The 25,452-nt window shown below is 43.9% G+C and overlaps 1 protein-coding gene across 2 annotated transcripts in view; it reads right to left on the bottom strand.

Annotated features, from left to right (window-relative positions):
• Positions 1-3,299: 3,299 nt before the first annotated feature.
• Positions 3,300-25,452, bottom strand: part of LHFPL2 (LHFPL tetraspan subfamily member 2) — a 155,258-nt gene continuing 133,105 nt past the window's right edge. Inside the window, exons 3-4 of one of the 2 annotated variants that reach the window (XM_032277561.1) lie at positions 24,475-25,089; positions 3,300-7,269 (exon numbers count right to left, since the gene is read on the bottom strand). In XM_032277561.1, the coding sequence (XP_032133452.1) occupies positions 7,013-7,269; positions 24,475-24,907 (690 nt within the window). In that variant the 5' untranslated portion in view covers positions 24,908-25,089 and the 3' untranslated portion in view covers positions 3,300-7,012. The remainder of the gene's footprint in view (positions 7,270-24,474; positions 25,090-25,452) is intronic. The other variant, XM_032277572.1, reaches the window with a different exon arrangement.

Here is a 25,452-nt window from a genome sequence, read left to right as displayed (position 1 = left end):
GTTTTGACAAATCAGGAGATATCTTTTCTGAGCATTCTGGTTTCACATGGCTTACGGGCTTACCAAGTGCTACGGGGTTTGTTTCCTTTTGTTTTTGCTAAATAGGAGTAACAATACCCTGCCTGCATCCACTGAGAAATTTTCTGTTCCCTGAAAGCTCTAAGGTAAAGATATTGCTCTGTTATAACAGGATGGAAAAAGAGATGGTGACCTCAGGTAGCCAATCCATGAGTCTCTCCAGGTAAAATTACATTGGTTTTGACAAGTTATGTTACCTTTCATAGAATGTACTTTTAAAATATTAGTCTGGGTGGACAATATTGTTAGTTTTTTAAAAATAGTAATTTATTGTGGGCTTAACTATATATATATATACCAGTGTTCTGTACTAAATGCTTTATATACATCACTTAATCTTCATACCATGTTCGTGATACAATTTCTGTTGTTGGCTCTGTTTTTGTAGAGTTCTAGGAAATTATCCCAAGGTCACTCATTGAGTGGTGGTGGTGAAGGGCTGGAGAGGGATGATGAGAACAGTCAGGTCTCCTGACTCCTGCCAAGCGTGACCATGCCATCTCATTCCAGTCGTGTTCCCTTTCATCCTTCCATATTCCCAATAATTCATGTCCATCTTTTATGGACAATGGATACTAGAAAAAAAAATCAGCAAAAAAAATTTTTATATGTATTTTTCAAAGTCTTCACACCAAATGCTAACTCTGCCATCCAAAGGTGAGTACCTGCTGCCTGTTCTTCAGCACTGTAAATTTACTAAAGCGTCTTCGGCGTTTGTGTTTGGAGAAACTTTAGTCGAGGACAAATCCTTATTATTAGGTTAAATATGCTTCTTGTGTGATTATAATCACACAAGATGATGAGAGAATATTTATATTAAGAAAACAATAAAAAGTGTCAAAGCCTATCATTTATTTCCCCACTGTCATATACTTAATGAATTTCTCAATCTTCTTTTCAGGATTGAGCTAAATCATGATTCATAAATTGAGACATATGGTGTCATCTTCAAAATTATGAAAAATCACTAGGTGTTTTCTCAGAAACGGAGGAAGAATCAGTGTTTTCATCAGTTGTGATGGTGAGGCCTTTTGGAGTTAAATTTGGAAGTTATTCCAAGTGTTTAGAATACAGAGGTATTGGTGCTGCCCAGGATTGGTCGCCTTCCTACCTCATGCATTCCAGGTAGAAGGAAACAACATAGCAGTTTGAGGGGGGGGTTGCCTTTGGTGTCAAACGTATATATGAGCTTTGGCTTTGCTGCTTATTAGCATTCTAACCTGGAACACATTATTTAACCTCAGTTATTTGACAGTTATCTGCAAAATGATTATAGTTAATAGTTTCTATCTCACAGGGCTTTGATGAATAAATGAATTTTACGAAGTGCTTAGCACAGTATCTGCCCATAGAAATTGTACAATAACTAAGGACACTTACCGTCTCTCAGTATATTGATGACTCCCAAGTCTCTCTCACCCGGTCTTCTCTCCCTAGTATAGTCCCAGCTGCACACAGGACTTCTACACTGGCAGCCTAAGCTGAACCTCCCCACCTTCTGGACTCTTCATCTTGGTGATCACATCACTGTCCACCAAGTGTCTACTCTAAATACCTGGCTGTCATCCTAGACTCTTTTCTTTCTTTCCTCTCCACTTCTGATCAGTCACCTGCCCATTCTTTTTCCCTAACATAGAATTCATCCCATTGACTGTCTTTTACCATCACTGCCTTAATTCAGGCTTTTGTCTCTTGTGAATAAAATCATAGTGGTTTCCCCTAAACATAGGCGTTTTCTGAACTGCATGTAGGTGTTCAGTTTTTCAGGATGTTTGGCTATAAAAAGCTAAAAAGCTGCTAATAGTTGTTATTTGATTGATGTTTCCCATGTGGTTTTGGTTTTATTGCTTCCCCTTTGTGTGTGCTTTTATCTGTATCCTGTGTACCTTAGTAAAATTAGCAGTTCATGTCTGCAAGACTTATCTTGCTCAACTGTTGAGGGTAAGGAGAGGATGTTTTGAGGAAGATACTAGTAGGAGCAGCAGTGGGTTGGCTCTGCCAAATGACTCAGCTGCTAGTGAGGGCCTCTGAAATAGTTATTGGTTCTTAACTGCTTTGAAGGGTAGAGTTTACTTTGATGCCCTACCTTTCTTTGTTTGAGGGTTGAAAAAGATTATTTGAAACTACTGAAATATCCACATAAAATGTCCACGTTAGTAAAGACTGTTCTATGTGGTTGTTTGGTTAAGCAAAGACTTGAAGGGGGTGCAGGTGTAATGTGAATGCAGCATGTTCAGCATGTTCCAGAAAGATCAGTGTGGAAAGTGGACCCAAGTAGCGGAATTGATAGGTAACAACTAAGGATGGGAAGCACGTGGCAGGATTCTCCAGCGTCTGCTGAAATTTGAGCCAGGGTCCATTCTCTGTAGATTGACTTTTGGGAAATGTAGTAACATCTGAAAAAGCAATGGAAATTTTCTAATTTTTCTCGGGTTATTCAAATGATGATTATTTGGAAAACTCTGTGATTTTTTTTAAACTGATACGGATAACTTTGTCAGTTTTTATTTTTATTAGAAACCAATATATGAATGTAATTTCAACTATCATAGGCCCTAGATCAGGGGAAAAAATTGCCATTTTTGTTTGTTGTATGAAATTACAAATGCTTCATGGGATACAGAGAGATGAAAAAGTTGGGAAGGGTATTTATTGTCATTTTTGAGTTTATAAATTATAATTCCACCTCTTCTGGATGAGGCTTTTTATGGCCAGGATTATCTTCAGGAAATACCGATGTGGAATGGCACAATATCATTGGCTTTTATTTTTAGGGTTTTTGTTGGAAGAGGAGGATGTACCATTCAGTTAACTTTGTCATTGTTACATATTTATGTTTGAAAAGCCCTTTTTAATACTTTGGAGCATTTTCATATTTTGTAGCTTTACTTTAAAATTAAGATGTGTTTATAATACTTGAGAGGTTTTTTCCTACTTAAAATTGTATTGGTGATTCAAGGAAGAAATACATACTTGATGTTAAAAATAACCCAGGGTAGGGACATATATGTTACTAATGAACTCAGTAGTTTAAAATACGTGAATATCTTTTTTAATAGGCCCTGAATGGTTTTCTTATACAGAATATCTTTTTTCCATTTATCAATATTACATGTAAGTTAGTGTTTAAAATAAATGTTGACTGATAGATTATACAGTTTCTTGATAGATTATACAGCCTCATATTGAAGCCAGTATACTCAGACTTGAAAGAATAAGAATGAATTTGCAAAATCTGGTTTAATTAAGATCTGGGGAGGGGAGCACATTGTGAAAATACATATGCATAGGAACCGAATCAATGCTAGACAAACAACGTATTCGTTTACAATATAATAGGATAATTACAAGTTTGAAGGCTCAAATTGAGTCCATCAGCTGTAAATACAATTTTATATTTGGCTCAAGTGGCTGTTGAATATCAAGTGGTGCTGAGTTCCTCCAAAGCACCTAATGACCCCCCAGCCTTGGAATGAGTTTCACCACAGTCTCAGAAGAAATCCCAGTCGTGCCTTTAACTCTTTTGGCCCTTGGGAGTCATTGCAATCCAAATACAAACGCTGGCCAGGGATTTCAGTGGCCACAAGTTATTGCACAGAGAGGTCTGTTCTAATTCAGACTCTTACAGCTATGGAGGTGTGAGATTAGCCCTTAAATAGTGGTCTAGCATTAGCATCGTCTATAAAAGCATGTTAAGAAATAGCTCCTCAGTGATTATGTACCAGCTACTAATTATCTTACTAGGAGAAAAGGCAACATGGCAGCTTCACATTTCACATGAAAGACTAGCATTAACTGGGCCTGGCTTGTTGGCTTAACTTTGACATTTAACTCTAGTGATTATAGACCCAGGAGAAAATGATTTCATACCAGTCTTTTCTTCACATAAGATTTGTGTAGCATTAAAATTATGGGTTACTTAATAAGCCATGAAGGCAAAAATGTGGAACTCTCCTTTGCCAAAACAGAAACGTCCCTGTTTTGACTCCTGTCCAGTTTCCAAAACAACAAAACATACATACACCTTTGTTATTGCACATCGTTCACACAAAACTTGTGTATGTATAATATACATATATATTTTTAAATATGCTACACATAAAGACTATGGCACTTTACAGAATACATGTTTAACAAAGATCATTACACCACAGATGTTTGAAAACCATTAAAAAACCCTTACACAATTAATGCAATATTGTTTGAATTATTAGCACACAGGTTTAAAGAATCCGCAGAATCCAAGGCAAATATTTCTGCCTCAGAGCCCATTGAGAAGCCCAGCCCATCCCATCATGAAACTTTAAGCACAAATTCAGGCAAAATAAATAAGACTATCCTGGTAGTAATAATGGTCCTATTGGTTAGAAAAATAAGTGTGGGTCAACAATCTATTTTTTAACGTTTCTTTTTAGCATATCCCTCATACCTAGTGGTTTTTAAACAGCTGTGTGGAAGAGTATGGTCTAGTCTACCATTTTAGATGATCCTTTCATCCCAAAGCCTGGCTAATGGCTTCAAGATTTAAAGGCCCAACATTATCTTTTTACTAAGTCAGTGTTTAGGTAGTTTTCAGTGGTTTGGGGTTTCGTGTGTGTGCATGCCTGTGCTTTTGTCGTCTGTTGCATTCAAATAAACTAAACACTGTCAAGTGACTTCATTATGGCCAAGAGGTCACACTCCCTTGTGACTGTTACCAGGTTGATATAGAGGTACACTGCTGCCTTAGCCAAAGAGCAGATGATGGACATGCTCGGAGGAAGCTCTGAGCTTAGGACTTAACTTGTAAGGAAACTGAGATCGTAAACCTACTGTCAGGGAAAAAAAAAAAAAAAAAGTGAGTCTTCCGATAAGTTCAGGGAAAAATTTTGTTTTTAATTGAGATTTGTCTGATAAAGGGATTGCTTTTAATGAAAATTATTGCCAAGGTTTGAAAAGTAGTTACTATGGTGGCATAGAGACTTGGTTAGAACATTATAAATGTACGGAGACAGGAACTTTGTCCAGTGGCTCCTCCAGCCTCTTTCTGTGTGGTGTTAGAGATATGGTTAATGTTTCCTAGGCTGCTTTGAAGATACCCGTTTTTTTCTTCATTAAAATCACAGGATTTACATCTTGCTCACTTTAAATTTTGGTTCCAGAATGGGAAACTCACTAAGGCCAAGTTCCACACCTCCCACCCCTTTTTCCCTTAGCTCTTCATCTGTGAGGTAAGATGGTTTCTCACACAGGCCAAACACCAGAATGCAGTAAAACTTTACTTGTCCCATTCCATCTATGTATAATTACTTGTTCTGCACCAAGACATGGTGTTTTAGACTCACACAGCTTTAACATGATTGACTCAGGGCAAGGTTGTAAAATCAGAATCAGGGTTGTAGACCTGGTAGCACTTAACACGCAATACCTTGTCCACAGAAGGTACTTAGTAATCATTATCGAAATGTTCTAAACAAAGCCCTCAAGTGAACAGATTAATGAAACCCAAGACCCTACACCTTTTCTCCTTCCAGAAATCTGGCAGTTCCATCTCACTTTCTTAAAGTGCTAAGGAGTGTTTGTGTCATCATGCAATTTTGAAGCTCCCATAATGCCAGAGTAGCTTGTTTCTGGGCTGCTCTACTCACTCTGAGATACTGTCTTCCTGAATAGTGATACTGGTAATTTATGGAAAGTAGATTAAAAGCCCCTGGATCCTTATTCATAGTGGTATTGGATTCTTTTTGTAAACAGGTGTAGGCAGTGCTGTGACCTTGGTCTAGCTCCTCTTTTTGAATTAACTTTGTCCTCTGTGCTTTACTGGAATTAAAGTCTTTGCTGCAGTTCTTCAGTTGCAGCAATTTAATGTCCTTTCAGTCTGCTTTCAGGATCAACACCAGTAACTACAAAAACTTAACTCCCATAACTAGCTTCTTTTTGTTCTAGAATGCCATTCTGCTACTGTTGGGATTGGAAATACGGCTGACTACAGCATAGTTACCAAATGGGGAGGAAAGGTCTCCCCCAAGTGCCGAGATTCTGGCAAGTCCTCCCAGTGAACATCTGAATGAGCCACAGCTGGCTTGGAGACCTCAGTCCCTGGAATGAGGAAGCAGAGTGAGGTTTCCTTTGGCAGTCAAAGCACAATCCTAACCTTAGAAGAAAAACATGTGATCTCCAGGAGAACCAGAGACTGGGCCAGAATTGGTGCTAGCCTGGCTGCTGGGAAGAGGAAAAAATAGGTCTTCACTAGCAAGATTTCTTAGTTTTGTTCTCATACGATTGTATAGGCCTTATTGTGTCTTTACTCAAATTTCTAAAATCTTAGAGTGACAGTTCAGTTGATCCACCTTACCCTGGGATTCAGCCTTAGAATAAGTTCCACAGCAGGACTCCACACCACACCTGCTGACGCCTTTGGTCAGTTAAGCAAAAGACAGTATCTTGCTGTGCCCTTTAGCACACATCCTGTCCCCAGTAAGTTTAGAGTTTTCTGTTCATCTCCAACTGAGACACCTTGAAAGAACTAAGAGGAAAACAAAAACTCCAACCCAAAACCTCATTCTGAGGGAGAGAGGCTCACAAGCAAGCAGTGTTGGAGCAGAAATAGCCTGCAAATCTGGTGAATGGTCTCTTCTGCTGCCCTCATGATGTAGATTATTATCCTTCATTGAACCTGGGGGAGATGGAGTCTGACAGAACTTGGCAACTCCAGGTCAGGGATTAGATACTGTTTTCATGTTCCATTCCTTATAATGTGCACTGTAGCCCTCAAGTCCAGTAACTTTGCGTAGCTGGATGTGGCCTGTCACTGGTCCTGGTTAAGCCTGGGGCTGTGGAACGTGGCTTTGTTAGGTAAAGGTTAGTTCTCCACTTGACTCAAATGTTGAAACCAGAGATGGACTGTTTCCCAAGATTACTCAAAGAAGAAAATGGCATTAATGTCTTTTCCAAACTAAAGGAGGCAGATCAGGTTTTTCCCCTCTTCAATTTCTTCCTGTACTTTGTCACTGGAGGTTGCAATTTCTGCTTGTGCCGAGAAGACAGCACAGATGAAAGTGAGGACTGTGCCCCCAATGGCGGTATAAAAGGCCCAGCCCAAGGAGCAGTCTCCAGGTTTGTAGGCAGATGCATAATGTCCACAGTAGTCTATGGCCTTCTGGCAACCCCAGCCAGCAGGGTAGAGTATCAAACCGAGGATAAGGAATAGACCTGCGGAACAAAAAAGAAAACAGATTAGAAAACCCGATGGTGCTACAGCTGTACAGATCTGTGGTAACTGTTATTGATTTGCTTTGGGCAAGGGCATCTGTTGTGCCATAGAAAGTGTTAGGACGGTTTCATGCAACTGATCTGACCTGATCAAGAAAAATCACGTTATTAGAACTATTTTCAGTCACTTTTTACACGTTGGAATGTGAATCCACTAAGACTTTCTCTTCTGGAAAAGCAAACTGTTACTTTTCTTTTTCTTCTTAAGATAGAGTCTCAATCTGTTGCCCAGGCAGAAGTTCAGTGGAGCAGTTGTGCAGCTCACTGCGGTCTTGAACTCCTGAGCTCAAGCTATCCTCCTACCTCAGCTTCCCAAGTAGCTGCGACTACAAGCACACACCACCACATCCGGCTAAGTTTTTAAATAGAGATGAGGTCTTGCTGTGTTGCCTCAGCTGGTCTCCAACTCCTAAGGCTCGAGTGATCCTCCCATCTCGGTCTCCAGCATGCCTTGCCAACTTGTTATGATGTTTTCCTACACGGCTTTGGTGCAGTGAGCACTTCTCTTTTGGTCTAAAGTAAAGTTTTATTGGAACACAGGCACGGCCATTCATTTTTGGATGTCTACGACTACTTTGCTATGGCCTGCAAAACCTAAAATAGTTTTTTTGCAGAAAGAGTTTTCCAACCCCTGGTCTAAGGGAATTCACACAGAACCATCTAATGTCAACCTGGTTATATGCAAGAGCAAGGGCCTAGAGGGAGACCAGGTCTTTACCGATTGTTAGTGCTTTCAGTAAAAGCCAGATATTTCTGTATTTATATACACATTTAGAAACAAATTGCAAACTTTGTAAGGATTTTCTGTCTGCACATTTTTATTAGACACTAATAAACTTTACTTCCATTTTGCTGGCCCTACTACCTCATCATTTTAAACATCTGTTTTCCTGTTCGTCACAGCATTACTCCTCACTATATAACCAGAATGCATCAGTTATTTTTCCTGCCTAGTCCTACTTCTGAGATGGGTGAGGCACAAAAGGAGTCCCACCAGATTAAGAGGCCATTCAGTTAAGAGCTCTGACTTTGGAGTACGGTTTGAATCCAGGCTCTGCCCTCTATGAGCTGAGTGACTGACATGATTCCTCACCTGTAAAATGGACTAATCCATCACTCATAGGTGCCTGTGAATTGTGAAGTCTGTTCTACCACTGTAACAACAAAACTGGAAACAAGACGAGCAGCCTGACCACAGGCCGATGCCCTCAGCAGGCCCCTGCCACATGTAAGCAGATCAGCTTATTGTTAAGGGCATATTTTGAGAAGTGTAGTAATTTGGGGAGAGAGGAGATCCCCCACGCTACACTTGAGTACTCTTGAAAAAATATTCTCCATCTGAACAGGTTTGCTCAGCTGAGATCTAAAATGATTCAACCAATTCTTAAGTATTTCTGAGGCCTATGATAAACTCCAGTTAATCTGTCTGCATCCCATTTTGTTCCCTATGAAGCCTCCCCCCAGGTATGATGGGGACCTTAATAGTTTTCTCCCTTCAGATCCTAAGGTGCTGCTCTGGTGCACCCTCCCTGGGCCTTCTGTACAATGCCCCCCCCCCCCCAGCTCCCAGCCCAGCATGCAAAGGGGCTTTCAGGTGTGCTGGAGCCTCTGCCCAAAAGCTCTTAAGTGTAGGCCCAGGATGGGCCGTATTAGCTCTCTTCCCTGGAAAAGACCGAAGTGTTCATATTTTTGGTTCCAGTTCAACATTAACTGCACATTTCATTTGTATTATATGTGGCTTAAATGTAAAATGAATGTATTTTAATATATTAGGGACAGAAGACAAAGCATGGAGTTTGCTGTCAAACTCCACCGGCTCTGCCGCCTTGTGCCAGGCTCTGGATGGTTGCAGGGCACAAGAAATATCTTAATTTGGCTGTCTTGGGGTCTTTGGGGAAGCAGGCAGGTTTTACATCATTTAATACAATCCTTATTTTGATGATAGTATCAGACTCTTTGCCACAGTGTGCTGAGCCCAGCTAGGAGCATTCATCGCCCTGAGGCGCTCCCTTTTGTAACGGCTCAGGTGTGACTGCTCAGGGGCTTCAGGCCATCTTCAAATCTTGTGGCTGCTCACTGCTCAGTTTGTGAATAAGGACAGCAGGGAGACTCTTGCTAAAATCACATAAGGGTGCCATGCTTGTGAGCCTGTGGAAAGCCTCAGCTTGAATATTTCTAAGCACACAGGAAAGCCCATGAGGGAGAGTAATAAAAAGCAAGTGAGGTGTATCTGCCTCGTGGGTGTGAAGTGCGCCAAGCCACAGGCTGCGACCTGGGCAGCCAGCCCTGACGAGCACGAGCACACCTTGGCCTGGGGCTCCGTGGGGCAGTGGAGGAAGTTGTCACTGTCCACTCTGCCCTGACTGGCAGCCTCTGCTCCCAGCATCCATCATGGCTGTCTAGCATTGCTAATGCCGTGGAGTCGGGTTTGAATCCAGGCTCTGCCCTCTGTGAGCTGAGGGACTGAAGTATGATCCCTCACCTATAAAATGAACTAATGTCTAAGAGAAGATAGTGGGCCTTCAAGTAAGCAAAAATAAATTTTTGTAAAAAAAAAAATCACATTTGTCATTTCTTTGGGTATGTAGATAAAGCCTCTTCTACCAAAGGAATCCCAGCAAGGTCAGTGACTCAGGTATCCCTCTGTGATGACTGCCACATGTAGTCCTCCTCTCATGACGTCCACAGTGGGAAGCAAAGCTGCCTGTCTGAACCCGGCCGGGCCCTGGGTCTCCACTGCTCTCAGGGGAAGTGCAGCTTCTGAGCAGTCTGGGCAGGAGTTCCCGGGCCCTGACAAGCATCCCTAAGGCACAGACTTCATCCTAGCCATCACAAGAAACTGTCAGTAGTTGATAATGTTTACCTACAAGAATTGTCACTTCACACGACTTGACCTAATATTTTCCTTACTTTGCTCATTAACCATCTCCATCCTAGACTTTATGCTCATGAGGGCAGGGATTTCTGTGTATTTGGTTTACTGCTCTAATGCCAGTGCTCAGAATAATGCCGGGCACACAGTAGGCCCTTAAGAAAAATTTACTGACTCAGTGCAACTTCCTTTGTAATATTTCTAAACCACAGTGCCCCATGGAGGAAATCATTAAAATAACTGACAGATACCAATCAATAAAAATGAAATGTGTCCGCAAGAAAGAAAATGGAGGCTCTCGGGTGGTTGATGTATCCTGTTCTAGGCCTGAGAGCCCCAGGGTTTAAAGCACACTTGTGCCCTAAATTCCAAATGGGCTTGATGATACTGCTCATAAAACAATTAAAATCAGTAACTTCTTCAATGGGCCTCTCAGACAAAGGCAAGAGAATACAGTAACAGATACCAAGTTTGCTGGAAACTTGGCATGGCTTTTCTGGTACTCAATTTAAAGTACACTCTCAGGGACTATCAACTTGGTTAGAGGTTATATCCAGAGGCCAAATGGAAGGTAAAAGATGCTTTGGACTGGGTTTCACATGACAGGTGCGCCAGAAAATGGTCCACTCTCCCTCTGCAGCTATTAAAGCAGTTCCTGAAGTGAGGCCAGCCTCTGGTAGTCTCTGGGGCCCTGCCATCACCTTGCCTCGCTGCATTGTTGTTTTGGGGGTGTGTGTGTGTGTGTTGTGGAGGGTAATAGAAAAAGGAAGGGACTAGGGCTGTGGGCATTTGCTTTCTTCTGCCTGGATTCTCTACCTGATTCATGACTGGGTCGCAGCAAACCCAGCAGTGAGGAAGAAGAAATGCAGGGAGAATAACACTGGCCAGAACCAAAGACAACACAGCCACCATGGAAAGAAGCCATAAGTCACCTGCAGGGTTGGTAACCTCTGCCATGGCTTGACCTGACAGAATGATGCCCTAGAAGGTAACAGTTTTCATAACCTTAGAAGACATCCTCATCCCCGTGTTCTAACAGCCTCATTGTACCAAGGGGGTTAGAAGACATGAGCATCTCTGGCAATGGGGTCACATGATTCAAACTTTTCTGTGGAATAAAATAACATAAATTTGACTGTGAGCTCTGTGAGGGCAGCGGCTACATTTTATCACTGTGTTCCCTGTGCCAATGAAGGAAACGCCAGGAAAAAAGTCAGCCTTGCTTTTCTAGCAACGTTCTGCACTGACTGTGATCAGAACAGTCACAAATTTATGTCTTAGGTAAATTTTAAAATATTGCCCTGCAATCAAATAATGGGATATCAAATACTTTTAATCAAATCCCTTAGGTGGGAAGAAAAGCATTTCCATAGTCCTGCCAGTCCCCTAGTTTGTGGAAGGCTAGATGTTGCTGAATACAGTATTTCACTTCGTCTGAAGTTGCCCACGTCAGTCTTTCACAGGATGGGGTGCTAGGAATGGAGAAGCCAACTCTGAACCACAGCTTTTCAGTTTGTGAAGACGTGGGACAAGGCTCCATGGTGATTTCCCAGCCTTTACCTCACCTGGCTACCGCCTCCACATCCGTCACGGTTCCTACCCTCCTTCACTACCTGCTGGCCAATGGACAGGACTCAAGCCTTCTTGTCTTTGTGGGTCACTGACCATTTGTACAGAAAAAGGCCATTTTTTCGTGCTTGAAAAGTACGAACCACAGGCTGGCTCCTGTTCTACAGAATAAATGTCTGAAGAGGTGAGTCTTTAGACACCACACTCACCTCCCCTTTACAGAGGCTTCCAGAGTAAACATTCAAGACTGACTAGACCTCAGCTCGCAAAGGAAATTCTAAGAACAGAAACAAAAGAAGGTCACCTGTTACTGCTACCAGCAATCTGTGGAGAAGCCACCAGTGAGAGAGCCAACACTCAGCACCTTTACTAAGTCCAAATCAAGCAGCTCATTCCACAGCTATGAAATATCTGAACATTTCTGGAGAGAGTTCACAGCAGACAAGTGACGACAGACATAAAGTACCTTCTGATCGACGTGGGCTCCGCTTAGGGAGTTCCCAAGCGTGATCACAGAGTGCATGCCATGTGCTTGCCTTCACACTCCATTTATGGGTGGCCATGGCCGGGTTAGAGGAGTGGGATGCTATAGGTTTCAGATGCTGGTGATAGTGAACAATGTGGTCACTATACACATCATTCCTCGAACAGCAGCCTGCTATTCACGCTGACCCCTTGGACGCCCATGCATCTGGTCATATTCTCCCTTGTTCCAATGCAAATGCTGCCTCCACGGGAAATGTATGTTACCACTTCCTGCCACAGGGTTATTCTCATTGTATTCCCACCACCTACAGACATCCCTCTTGAGCTCTTCTTTCTGGCTTTTTAAATTTGATTCAATAGCTGTTTACTGAGTGCATTACTCTCAGCCCTGAGGATACAACAGCACCCTAGGGGCACTCGGCCCCTTGAAGCAGAAAAGCTTTGGTATCTCCCATTCCCAGCACAATTCCTGATACTTTTTAGGTACCTGGTTATAGGTTAATTAGAATTGACACTAATTCTAATGAGACATCACAACTTTGCCTTAACATTCATTGATAAACCTGCTAGGTGTGTCAAGAGTTCAGATTCTGTCTTTGAAACAGCCAGCCATTGTTACTACGGAAACATGTGTGGACCAAACTACAGGCCTGGTCTTTTGCATAACTGCCTACACCGAACACCTTCCTGGCTATAGAAAATAGCTGGTTGTTAGGAAATCATGTAGGAAAAAGTAGTCAGTTGATTAAATGTAATACACTTTCAGGTATCTAGAGACCAGCCTGAGTCTAGCCGCAGAACTCTGAAATCATTTCCAGCTTGGCCTGGCTGCAGTAAGGACAGCCGCCAAGACAGGCCGTGGCTGACCTGCGAAAGCCAGCCAGGCGCTGGCCGGGAGGGGAGCAGCATGCGGGAGAAGGGTGGGAAAGGACAGGTGAGAGAAGACCAAGGTTGCGCGGCGGAATGAGGTGAGCCACGGCCACTTGTGAAAGAGGCAGGGTGGTACCTAGAAGCAGCGTGAGCCTGGAGGGCGGAAACCACCACTGCGAAGGTACCAGCACTGTGGGCAGAGGAGGCAGAACTGTTCTGCAGCCCAGGAGAACACCCACTCCTCTCAGCAGCATCGCAAATCAACCGCTGGGATGGAGGTGTGTTTTTCTGTTTCCAGTAGAGGAATAACGTGTTTAGAAGTCATGCCATCTCATCTGTGTGCTTCCCGCTCTTTTCCATCTAAGTCATTTTCCAAGCTGAGAGCCGGAAGTCATTCTGGCAGCCCCTAATAGTTACTTGTAGGCCACCAAACTGTTGCTAGGTGGAGACATTTTCTCTTTTATGACATCCCAAGGCAAACTGTCACATTCTGAAGGCTGTGCTTTGAGGAGGGCACACGTATCAGGCCACATCCAGTTTCCTAGCCACTGAATTTGCCATTAAGATATTCTCTTCCCAAAGACCACGGCGTGAACCTGCAGACTTCTCACGTGCAGGCACTCCAGAGACACTCCGCAGTACTGATCCTCAGTCACCAAGACGAGAGACACTCTACACTTCAGAACAAAGAGACATACACGATACAATTTAGAGTGAATTTCAGGGTAAAAATAATAAAAAGTAAGTGGATAATGATCTATCTGGAAAGCTATCCAGTAAAAATCAGAAGTCTTACTGTGATATAGATGCACTTGTCCCATTATAAAAACAGCACTGTTCTAAGGCTGGCTGGAGGCCCGAGCTGCAATCCCACTGGAAACGTGCCGACAGTGGTAAGGAGTGTTCCTGTTCCTCAGTCTCTCTCTCTCCAGCCCCATCCCCATCTACAACCAGTGCCTCTTACACAGTCGTCTACACTTCGGCAGTGTTGACCAGCTTCACATGCCATTTCTGATGCCCATTTCCTAAACATCACTTCTTTGGAAGAACCTTCTGGAAAGGTCTTCTATAGTAAAAATGATAGATTCCAAGTAAAGATGCAATGGAGATGAAACTATAAACACCCTCTCCCAATTTCATAATATACATTCACAATGGCTACTTTAACTTTACTTGGAAGTTTGTAGAGGTGATTAGAACCTTTTAATAATCATGAAGATCACTTATACTAACAATGGCAGTAATTCATCCTTGTTGAGCACTCTGTGATAGGCATTGGTTACACACTTTAAATATAACTCACACAGTCCTGAGAGCAATCCTATGAGGTTGATACTATTAGTATCACTTGACAGATAAGGAAACTGAGGCACAGAGGGGCTAAGTAGGGTTACACAATAATGGCAGGACAGGGACTCTAATCAGAGAATTTGGCTCCAGGGTCCACTTCCTAAGCCTTCATGCTAGACTGCTGTTTTACTACAGAACGGAGACTAACTTGCAAGACCAAGGCATTTGTCCAGCTGAAGAGGGGAGACTGATATGCACTCAAAAGCTGGCTTAGTTATATCTACGAGGATTACAGAGCAGGTGATAAGGAACCCTTATCAAGTGTGAAAGCCACAGGAGTGCTGTGAGGGGTTATGCAGAGGGGAAGACTACACCAAAATAAACGGCTGCCTATTGTCAAGCAGGTCAACTTGCTAATCCTACAGCAAAACAACAGCAAGATGAAGAAATTCCATCTCCACCCTCTCTTCCATTTGATTTGATGCCACTTTGGAATGGCTGCCCTTGGCCCAAGCAATTTCCAGAAAGAAGTCTAGTGAACAGGTCAGAACAATGGAAGTCTCACTATGTGTGAACCTTGTGCAGAATGTGGAACACCTGTGTGAGCAGAAAACTTCGAACAAAGCAGCAAACCCACTGGACCAGAAAGGGGAAAAAAAAAGACGTAAACAAATATAATCAACGGACAGCTTAGTTTTTGCTGAGATCCTGTATGCTTGGGAACTATTTGAAAATTACAGATCCACCCAGAACAATGATGCCAGCCACAAAATGATCCATAAAGAAAACACATGCAAGAAAGCCATCTGTAGCCAATTAGACAAAATCAGGTAATGAGCATCTCAGTCCCAAATCCCTCCTGCAATAGGTCAGGCCACTGTTCAGCCATCACACCTTCTCCAAGTAGCCTTTCTCAATTCACAGAACAGAGCTGATGATCTTTGTCTTTCCTGACTGCCTTCTGTCCCTGAATCCTTGTACCACTCTCTGTAATACAGTGGGTGTTAAACGCAGGTCAGTGACAGATCTGCTTATTCCTGTGTCTACGTGCAGGGGAAGCTGCTCTTAATCTCGGGCATCTGGCTCTGGTGAAATGTTGCTTATAAAAACTGTAAACAGCAGGGGGTGGGAGGAGGGAGGTAGGATCTCTTCCTCCCACTCAAGAAGAGTTCCAATTCTGTGCTCTACAAGCCCAAATGAAATTAGCAAAGGTATTCAAGCCTGCTTGTCTTCCTCAAAAGCTGGATGGGCCACCATTTTCAGTTAGCCATTCAGAGTCTAGGGCACTTAAACAGTATTTATAAATAAAAGAAATATAACAAAGTATGAGTTATAACACAAATCAAGAACTTCTGCCCAAGAATTACCCCTTTTAGTTAATCTGTATCTTTGCCCATTAAGGTTTTTCAATGATAACTTTTTCAAAGCCCAAGCAGAATTTGGTTTCAGTGATAACCAGTTCTGAAGTGATTCTTCAGATAATGGCTCATCAGTTACTTATGCCATAACTGTCTAGGAGGGCTGGGTCTAGGTCAGAATTGAGACTTAATGCCATTCGTTACATCCAAACAGCTGTAAATTTACAGCTGAGGCTAGAAGAGACTAATGAGCGGCTCCACAGATACGTGTCTCTACCAGTGAACACACAATTACTGAGCATCCACTGTGTACGTGGTGGGCTCCATTCTGAACACTGGAGATATAACTGAAAAGCCTCATCGCCTCCTGTGGGGCTTCCTTATATTCTATAATGGTGGTTCCCACAGTTTCTGGACTTTATAGTCTAGAAAAATTGTTGAGAGGTCAACATTTTTTATTTTGCTGGTAAGGACACTGAGGATAGCCTTTAATATCTCCTGTCACCATTTCATAAAAGAAAGAATATTTCAATACAAGAAGGGTGAAGGATGTAACCTGAAAATAAAGAACAGTTCTTTGAAGTGAATACATTCGGCTTGATGAAATCTTATTACACTTACTCAACTTCCTTGATTTTGCCGTGAACTGGGAGATACCTTAGCACAGAGTAGATCAGCACTGTTTCAAAGGAAGCAACTTGTGACTGAGGACCCTTCTGCGGGGTAAGAGGTGAGAAGTGCAGAGGGTCCCTGTGTTCAAATGCGGACGCCTTTCTAAGAGCCTATTTACTGAGCAAGTATCAAGATGCAGGGTAAGGAGGCTCTGAATCTCTTTAGAGTCTAGGTCCAAACTTGGTTTTGTTGCATCTCATTTTATGTTTTAAGAGATGAGGTCTTACTATGTTGTCCAGGCTAGCATGCAGTGACTATTCACAGGCGTGATCACATTGCACTACAGTCCTAAACTAAGTGATCCTCCTGACCGAGTAGCTGGGACCACAGGCATGAGCCTATGTGGCTTACTCCATCTCATTCTAAAGTTTCAAGAGTTTGTGGACAAGCTAAACCAGGCTTAACCGCGACATTTAGTAACACACTTAGCTCCAGGGGCCAGATCAGGAGCTAGAAGTCAAAGGGTTTACTGGCAATAAAAGGGTCTTTGTGAACGACTACAGCATCTTTAAGAGCAGATTATATCTGCATGCCATTTTAGCACATGATCACTAATATTAGAAGTTTTTAATCAGTAAGCGTTTCAGAGACAAGCAAGAGAAAAAGGGAAGGAACTGGTTATTTTCAAGTGCCAATTTAAAAAAAAAAAAAGAAGCTTGCATTAATGCTTTTGCTGTTTCTCCAGAGAAATCTAGTAGGATATCAATTTTCTACTAAAAATAGTCCCATGATATTATAATTGGCAAGAAGAATACTCTCCAGGGTGGAGAGAAGATGACAGAGGAACATAAATAGAATTCTTTAGAAGACAATCAGATCATAGTTGTCATAAAAAGATCTTACAACCAATGTCCGCAAAGGATGTTTCTGTTATAATTACTCAAAATTAATAGCCATCAATTAAAAATTGTCTGATGCCCTTAGCATATGTGGAGAAAAAAAAATCTATAAGAAAGATGCAGTTTCTCCATTGTTGAAGCCTCCCTCTTTCTCGGCAATAATTCCTGTTTAAAAGGAAATTACTTCCACTGGCAGTTTTTAAAGCCTTAACTCTGGAATCGTTGAAATACATCTCAACAAACTAATCTAGCCAGATGATTCCTTCCCGTCAGTTAGTGATGAAGCCTTACTTCACATTCAGGGTGAAAAGCTGTTTGTTAAGCGGCTTTTATGCAGCAGGAAGAACTTTACGAAATATGTTCTCCATAAGTTATTCATTGGACAGGCAGGATTATGAAAGAGCTCCTGCTTGACTTTAATCAAAATACACTGATAATTCAAAGTAAGTTACCAAGATAAATAAAATGCAAAATGTAATGTGTAATAGAGTAAAAGGCACTTTAAAAAAAAACGTAGTTACTAAGCTATGGAATTTCTAGGGCAAGTAAATTTCTTGTCTGCTGAGGTCTTTGGGTACAGAAAATGTTAAATAATCCCTACTACAACAAACCAGGTGATATCATTTCAACACTAGGTCCCTGAGCTTGGCCTCTGTCACTCTGAACACACAGCCACTCTGCATTTTTATTTGAAATTACTTAGTTGTCAACACATATTTGTACTGATTCTCAAAGCATTTTAATACTGGCTGTGTTTTCTCCGTATGCATATTTTTAGATTTAATCTGTACTGATGGCTATCTTTAGAGGAAAAAACATGCTGGCCATGTAATAAAGCTACTGGGAAGACCATCTACAATAAAGGAGCTCATAAATGTGGCTGATTGTGCTGTTGCTCAGTTCTTCACAGCAGATGGAGATGATTTTGGAAGTGGCTTTACAGCTTAAAAGAGCACCACCTTTGCATTAGGACCCAAAAACAGACTGCCCGAATTGCTCATGTAAATATTCAGAGCCATGCTTAAATGATTATATGTTAATGTAACTTGAACATAGATCATCCATGGCTCTGTGGTAATTTTATGTCTACAATTAAGTAGCTGCCTTGGAAAACACCTTCACATGTTATTTGCATATCAGTTGCTATATCAGAATTTTAAGAGAATTTACAATTTTCTTCCAGACTTTCCAACTCATTCTTTAAAAACAGGTCCGTATCTCTAGATTGACTAAATTAATACCTGCTTGGTCCACTTGCTTTTCAGCAGTCTTTTTTAAATTTAATGATATGGTTGAATTCTTCATTCCCTTTATATATTACTATTGTTATTTTTTTGCTTCTCTACGGTGCAGTTTATGAAATGATGACTCTCTAGTGCAGACCTGCGTCTACAGGTGTCTGCACATAGTAGGCATCCAATAAAAGTGCCCGGGACTGAAATTTAATTCTGATCTGCCTTCTCATAATGTGTGGATTTTTTTTTACTTTTTACCAAGCGACTCCTAAAGGCTGATGAATTAGGAAATGTGTCATATCAGTGGTATTCTTAAACTGATTCAGACACAGAACTGTTGGGCCTGCCTTCTGGTGGAGACATCATCTGTTTGGAGAGCCAGAAACCATGAGCCTCCCTTTGGCAGCCAGAAGTCTCCAGGGCCTTGTGCTTACTGGGATGGAAAGGAAGGGATGCTCCCTCTTCCCTCCCCATGCCTCTTTGAGGGTATTCTGAAGGTGGGCAACCAAGGTCACACCACCTCAGAGAAAGCCCAGTGACTTTTTCAAGAGTAGGATTCTGAGGCAGGGCTCTGTGTGAGCCAGGCATCTCCTTCCCTCTCCCCATGCTTTCCAAACCGCTGTTCTGATTTCTCTCCTCTCAGTGGCTGACCTGGTTTTTTGGGCCTGGGAGTGAATGAGTAGGGCATGAGAACAGTCACTGGGTTGGGCTATGGTCACAACCTTGATACATAAGGTGATTTTTTACCTTGTGTAAAAAGCAGTAAGAATACCAAGTCCCAGAGCGCGATCAGCTGCATTTCCTATGCCGCTCGTACTTCCACGCATCAGATTTATGACAAAAGCAATTCTATAAGCAGCAAAGGCAAATCCCCACCTGTCTTCTTTCTCAGCTTCTCCTTTGATTGCTTTTTCTTTTTTCATGTTGTCCCTTCACCCTCAATCATTGCTCACTTCCAAAAAGGCTGAGTCTGCACATACCAGGCCCTCAGCCACCACTGCCAATGCCATTCCCACGACCACACCCTCCACCGCAGCCCTGCAGAGCAGGGTTCAGCCCCAGGGCAATCTATCTGGTCAGACTGGTGGGGCAGGTTGCTAAGGCCGTCCCGCTGGACTCAGACTCATGCAGACAGAGGGCGGGAGGGAGAAGAGAGTGTGAGAGCCAGCCCGGCATAAAGGGAAGCCTGGAAGATAGCAGGCAGCTGGCCGGTGGCTCATGATCATGGTGGTCCCTGTGGAATAGGCCCAGCCAGCACAAGTGAGCCAAATCCTGAGCTCAGTCTAATGGCTTTGGTCCCAAACCTGAGTCACTGGGGATTCCATGGACTTCTAAGAGAGCCCTAAACGCATTTCCACAAACAAACTGCTTGATGTTGTCATGGAAAACCTGGATCTTTGCATTCTACAGTTTTCACGATGGATTACATCCAGGTCACAGCCTAAGGAAGACAGCTGGCACAAAGCCGACCCTGCTGGCTGATCACCCGGCTTTTGTAACGAATCCCAGAGGGATATGAACCAATGTGCATTGCTGGCTCTGCCAGGTCCCTGGACAAGTTCTCACCTCTTGAAGAGCAATCAGCCTGCGAGTTACTCTGCAGGAGAATCTGGGAAGCCACCTGCAATCAACATTCAGCTGGAGAAGCTGTCCCCAGAAGGCGAAGGAATGGAAAATGTGTGTTTCAGGAAGAAAGGGAGTGGGAGGAAGGAGCTCTTTGTTTTCAATTTGACTGGTCTCTCCTGCTTTATAAAAAAGCTATCTGAGGACACCCCTGGTCACACCAAAGCCACGGCAGTCCTGCTGTGTACCCTGCAGCTCCAACACAGGCAGGCTCTTAAGGGACGGGGAAGGACCCTATGCACTGTATGTGTGTTTGATTTGAACAGAATAAGGTCAATTCTAAAAGCTACAAGATATCCCTGTTCCCTTAGAATGTGACAAATCCTTGAAACAAAAAAATATACCAAAACTTGCCAAGCAAGCAGAAATACTATAATGATTATATAGCTACCACTTATTATTTAAGCACTATGCTTAAGCCTTTCTCATGTATTACCTAATCTAATCCTCAAGACAGTCCTGAGGTCTATACTATTGTTATATCCATTTTATAAGTGAGAAAACTACCGCTCAGAAAAGTGAGGCAAATTGGTCAGTGTCTCACAGGCACATTCAGGTGAGGTTTGAGCCCTAATTACTGAGTGCTGAACACCAAGGGCATGTGCACAAGTATTTAGAAAGCATCAGCCGCGTGTCCACCATTAGGCTAGGCCCTGAAGGCAGATGCTGCTATCTGGATTCACTTAACAGGCAATAATTACATTTCATTACTGTTTAAGTTAGCCCGGAGTTTGGGATTTCCACTGAAGTAGCAGATTCTTTCACACCCAATTTCTAAAATCAAAATGTCAAGATTTTGATGATTTATGCTGTGTTTTCTTAATAGACAGTGAAGGCCACACAAGCCTGCGGCCTATTTGTATCTTAAAATTAGGTGCACCAAAAAAAATATGCTTATGATAATTTTTCACCCAATCACATTTTTGCCAAAATGTAAGTTGTAAGAACAAACACAGTTTGAGTGTATTTCTGAAGAATCCTTGTGTTGCTCTGGCAATAGCCTCCTTTCTCACCATTTGCTTCAGTGTTGAAGAGATCCAGGGCTGAGGGAGAGGGGGAATGGGGAGAGAAAACACCGATGCTCACAGCTGTAGCAAGTCCTTGCTGACGCTGGGGCTGATCAGAGGCTATCACAGATTGACCAACGGGAGAAAGCAAGCCAGCCCCTTCACAGGCCAGTGTGGCAACGTCCTCAGCCACAGATTCAAGAACCACAGCCACCCCTGACATTGGCTTGGAGTGCACGATGAGACCTCCAATAGGGGAGAGAGTGCCCACTGAATATCCCTTGCAGGTGTGACCCCCAAACATGAGAAAGATAGCTCAGCTCAGTCCCTCTTTTTCATGATTTCTCCTCTGAGGGGTGGTGCTAGGCTGGAAAGAGAAAGGAAACCAGTTCTGTCCTGTATTCGGCACTCAGCCTTAGATGAGAGGCTCCTAGACAGTATCCAAACTATGCAGGCATCTCTGCCTCCTGCCAATTAAAAATTTTGAGTAATTTCAGAATTTTTGAGATGCTGCATAAGTAACAGGGGTAGAGAGGAAGTTAAAGTTTCTAGACTGTGGAAAGAGGCAGAAGACCAGCAGCCGCCCTCAGGAGTGCTCCTACTTCTTTCTCCTCAACCTTCCTAGAGGCCTTGTGCAGAGAGAAAAGTCAGGAAAAACTCACTGGAGGCCGGGCGTGGTGGCTCACGCCTGTAATCCCAGCACTTTTAGGAGGCCGAGGTGGGTGGATCACCTGAGGTCAGGAGTTTGAGACCAGCCTGACCAACATGGTGAAACCCTGTCAATACTAAAAATACAAAAATTAGCCAGGCATGGTGGTGGACGCCTGTAATCCCAGGTACCTGGGAGGTGAGGCAGGAGAATTGCTTGAACCCAGGAGGTGGAGGTTGCAGTGAATCAAGATCACGCCACTGCACTCCAGCCTGGGCAAGAGTGAGACTATGTCTCAAAAAAAAAAAAAAAAAGAAAGAAAAAAAATTCACTGGAGTGTTATAGTAATACCTCAGAGCCATAATAATCTTTACGCAAGAATGAACACCTTGTCATTAATGTGATGCACACCACAGTACCAAAATCTGTTGGACTAATCCACATTCAGAGATGGAATTCACTCAACTAACACCTTATTCTAAACTGCATGTAGTCTTGAAGGATACCTATGCTTTGCTTCTGAATTACTGCCAAAGACAGGTTTAGTGTTATGGACCAAGATGTCACTCCTTCCAGTAAAGGGCCGCTGGCTTGTTAGAAGGTAGTGAGATCACCATCACGTTTCTCAGGATAAAAAGCAGTCCTACATGACAAACCAGGAGTCTCATCTACATACTGCGTATCAATAAAGCCCATGATAAAGCCACGAAATTAAGGATATGCAAATACAACAGAGCCAGGGAAAACTCAATAGAAATCCCTGTCTCTGGTCAACCAGGGCTCTTCAGCATTAGTAAGTCGTGTATGCTGGCTTCCCCTGCTACATGTTTGACTCTTTGAGAGCCTTCAGTAACACTTCTCTGCAAAACTTTTAAGATAGACACCTACATACACACACACCCCTGGGGCACTGTGTGTCCAAGGAGAATAAAACAGGGACATTTCTCTGACAAGAAAGGGACGGATCAGTCTCGAAGCTCATCTTTATCATTTCTGGGTGGTGCCATGATGAGCTGAAGGGGAGAGACTTCTTCAGAAGTGAGTCAAAAGGGGACAATGAGCTTCACAGGATCAAACTCTAAGCCTAAAAAATCTAAAGGAAGGTCCTATTTTCTAATCTCCCTATTTTTCAGAAGGAGAACGCTGAGACCTGGGGTGGTATGTTTATCTCTAGTGAAACCGCTGAGGAGCAATGCTGAAACACAGAATCCTGGTCTCCTAAATTCCATGAGTGCCTGGGTCACTTGTAGTATGGCTGGTCCTGGCAGATACAGAGATGAGGGTCCTGAGATTTGTCCCTTTGGGCCTGGTGTCTAGATGGCGTATTCCCCCATGAAAGCAAATCAGAACTAAGAGGCAAGCCCTCTGTCATTTCTCCTGGCCCATTACTCCCCACCCCCCACCTCCACCCCACACAGGGGCTCCCTAAGATTTGAAGAACAGTAAACTTTATCTTATCGGCCGTTTGAGAAAAAACTGTCATTTGATCTGTTTATTTGGAAGCCAGCACTGCTGAGCTCAAGAGTTTGCTATGAGGCTAAAATTAATTCATTTGGGGGCTGCTTCTTTACAACCCTGGACACATGGCTCAGTGCATGGCTTTACTCTGAAGAATCCTGGGCACACCGCTTTAGAATTTGCTGAGGGATGAATCACCTGTGCCCTTCATTCAGGGTTGTAGGTGGTTAACTCTCTTCTTAGAGTCTAGATCAGTATCTTGGTTAAAAAGTAAGCACTTGTTTCCTGAATATCAAGGCAAGAGTCTATTCCTCTACCTCCTTAGGGATGTCTTCAAACTCAGCCATCTTTGTATGTACATGAATCTCTGTCACCCAGAACAAGAACCTTGAGGCCTAGACAGATTGCTACCTTGTTGGTTCAGGACCCACCTTACAAACCACGTGGGGAAGCCTGTGAAAGTGCTAGTGGCAGTGGACGTTTTCCCGAAGCTCACAGCCTTCTCCCTGGGACCACAGCAAAGCGCTCATACTGTCCTTTCCACCCATTTCTAACAAGCTCATTAGTGAGAAATTCCCAGGAAATGCAGCGTTAGTTTTCATTTTCTGATCTGAGTGCACAGAACTTTCTGTCTGCCAGGCTCCAGGAGACGCACAATTTAAACCAGAACATCACTAAACACAGAGCAGCTGATACTAATTCCTCCCCAGCCCGTGTCTTCCCCACCCAGGCTGAAATCATCTGGAGGCTGGAGCTGAGAGTGGATGGGGTAAGCAGGCTTGGTGCTGCTTAATGAGCGCCCCCGCTGACATTCTTAGCATGGAGTGCTTGCTGCAGGTGGGACTCACGCTCACCGTAATTCCTCAGGGAATTGCACTGAAGTGGCGAGCATGCTTTAAATTTAATGGGAAAAACAAAAGGCAGGAGTAGTTACTCAAACTAAAACCAACAACTTAGATCCTGAGAAAATAAGCAATGAGGAAGACCATGTGAAACCAGAGAGCAAGCCTGCGTCTTCCTGCGGGGTAAGACGGGAAAGAGACCCATGTGGATAGCACACAAACGTCGCCTACAACAGAAGGGGCAAAGGAAACCTGACTAGACAGAAAACGGTCATCTCCAAAACTGACAAGAAGCACATGACCAGTGCCAGAGTGCGTGGCCCCGGCAGCTCTCCATCCCTCCACCCCAGCCAGCCCGGGCTCCTGCCCTCTTACCTGCAATTCCTTGCAACAGCCCACAGACGTTGAAGATGCTTTTCTTCATGATGCTCTGCACACACATGGTGAAGACGGACACCAAGGCCACCATGCAGAGAATGAAGATTCCCACCGCCAGGAAAATAGCCGTGGCCTGCCAGAAGCCGCTGGCGATCTCGCCGAAGCTCTCAGCGTAGGGCCCGCACAGCGTGTCCCGCTGGAAGTGCTGCACCCCTGGGTTCCGGATGCAGCGGGAGTAGATGCCCAGGGTGGGGTGGTAGGGCTCGGGGGAGCCCACGCCCGGGCCCGCCGGCTCCACGCCACCGCCGCGGCTCCTCGCTTTCCCGATCAGCCAGTCTGCGCTCATGAAGGCAATGAGCTCGGCAAAAGCCACCACAATACTCAGCAAGGTCCAGAGCATCGAGCGACAGGTGACAATGACATGACACATATTGATGTTCCAGGCGAAGAAAGAGTCAGGAGTCTACGGAGTTAATCAGAAGCAGAAAGTCGGCGGGGAAGGAGGCTGGGGCGGCCCGGGAAGGAAGTCGCAGCTGCAGTCATTCACTCCCGCCGGCCGCGCTCATGCTGGGGACAGCGCTCCCGGACCCAGAGCACCGCCTGCGGCCTCACCTAGGGGAGAAGGAGGCCGGTTAGCAGCGCCGCCAGGCCCCGCCCCGCCTCCCCGGCGCGCAGCGACACCCTCCAAGCCCGGCCCGTGCCCGCAGAACCCTGCCAGCAAGCCCGGCCCGGCCAGCATCCCAGGCAGTTGCAATTGCCCTGGCTGCGTTTCTTTGTTTCAAGTTCTCCCTGATCTCACCGCACTCAGAACTCTCGGTGGCAGTGAACCTTATCTCTAGGGAGCACGAGAGAAGAGGTGGCCAGGGCCAGGTCTGCTCCCAACCCAGGGGGCACTGTCCCGGTTGCTGCTGCACGCTTAGGACAGGGCTCCCGCTCCGTCATCTTTTACTGGAAAAAGTCAAACAGCACAGGGAT

This window comes from Sapajus apella, unplaced genomic scaffold (genome assembly GCF_009761245.1).
Source record: "Sapajus apella isolate SASKATOON/1434 unplaced genomic scaffold, GSC_monkey_1.0 scaffold1, whole genome shotgun sequence".
Taxonomy (NCBI): Eukaryota; Metazoa; Chordata; class Mammalia; order Primates; family Cebidae; genus Sapajus; species Sapajus apella.
The sequence above is the reverse complement of the archived record's forward strand: the minus strand, read 5'-3'. Positions and strand labels throughout refer to the sequence as shown.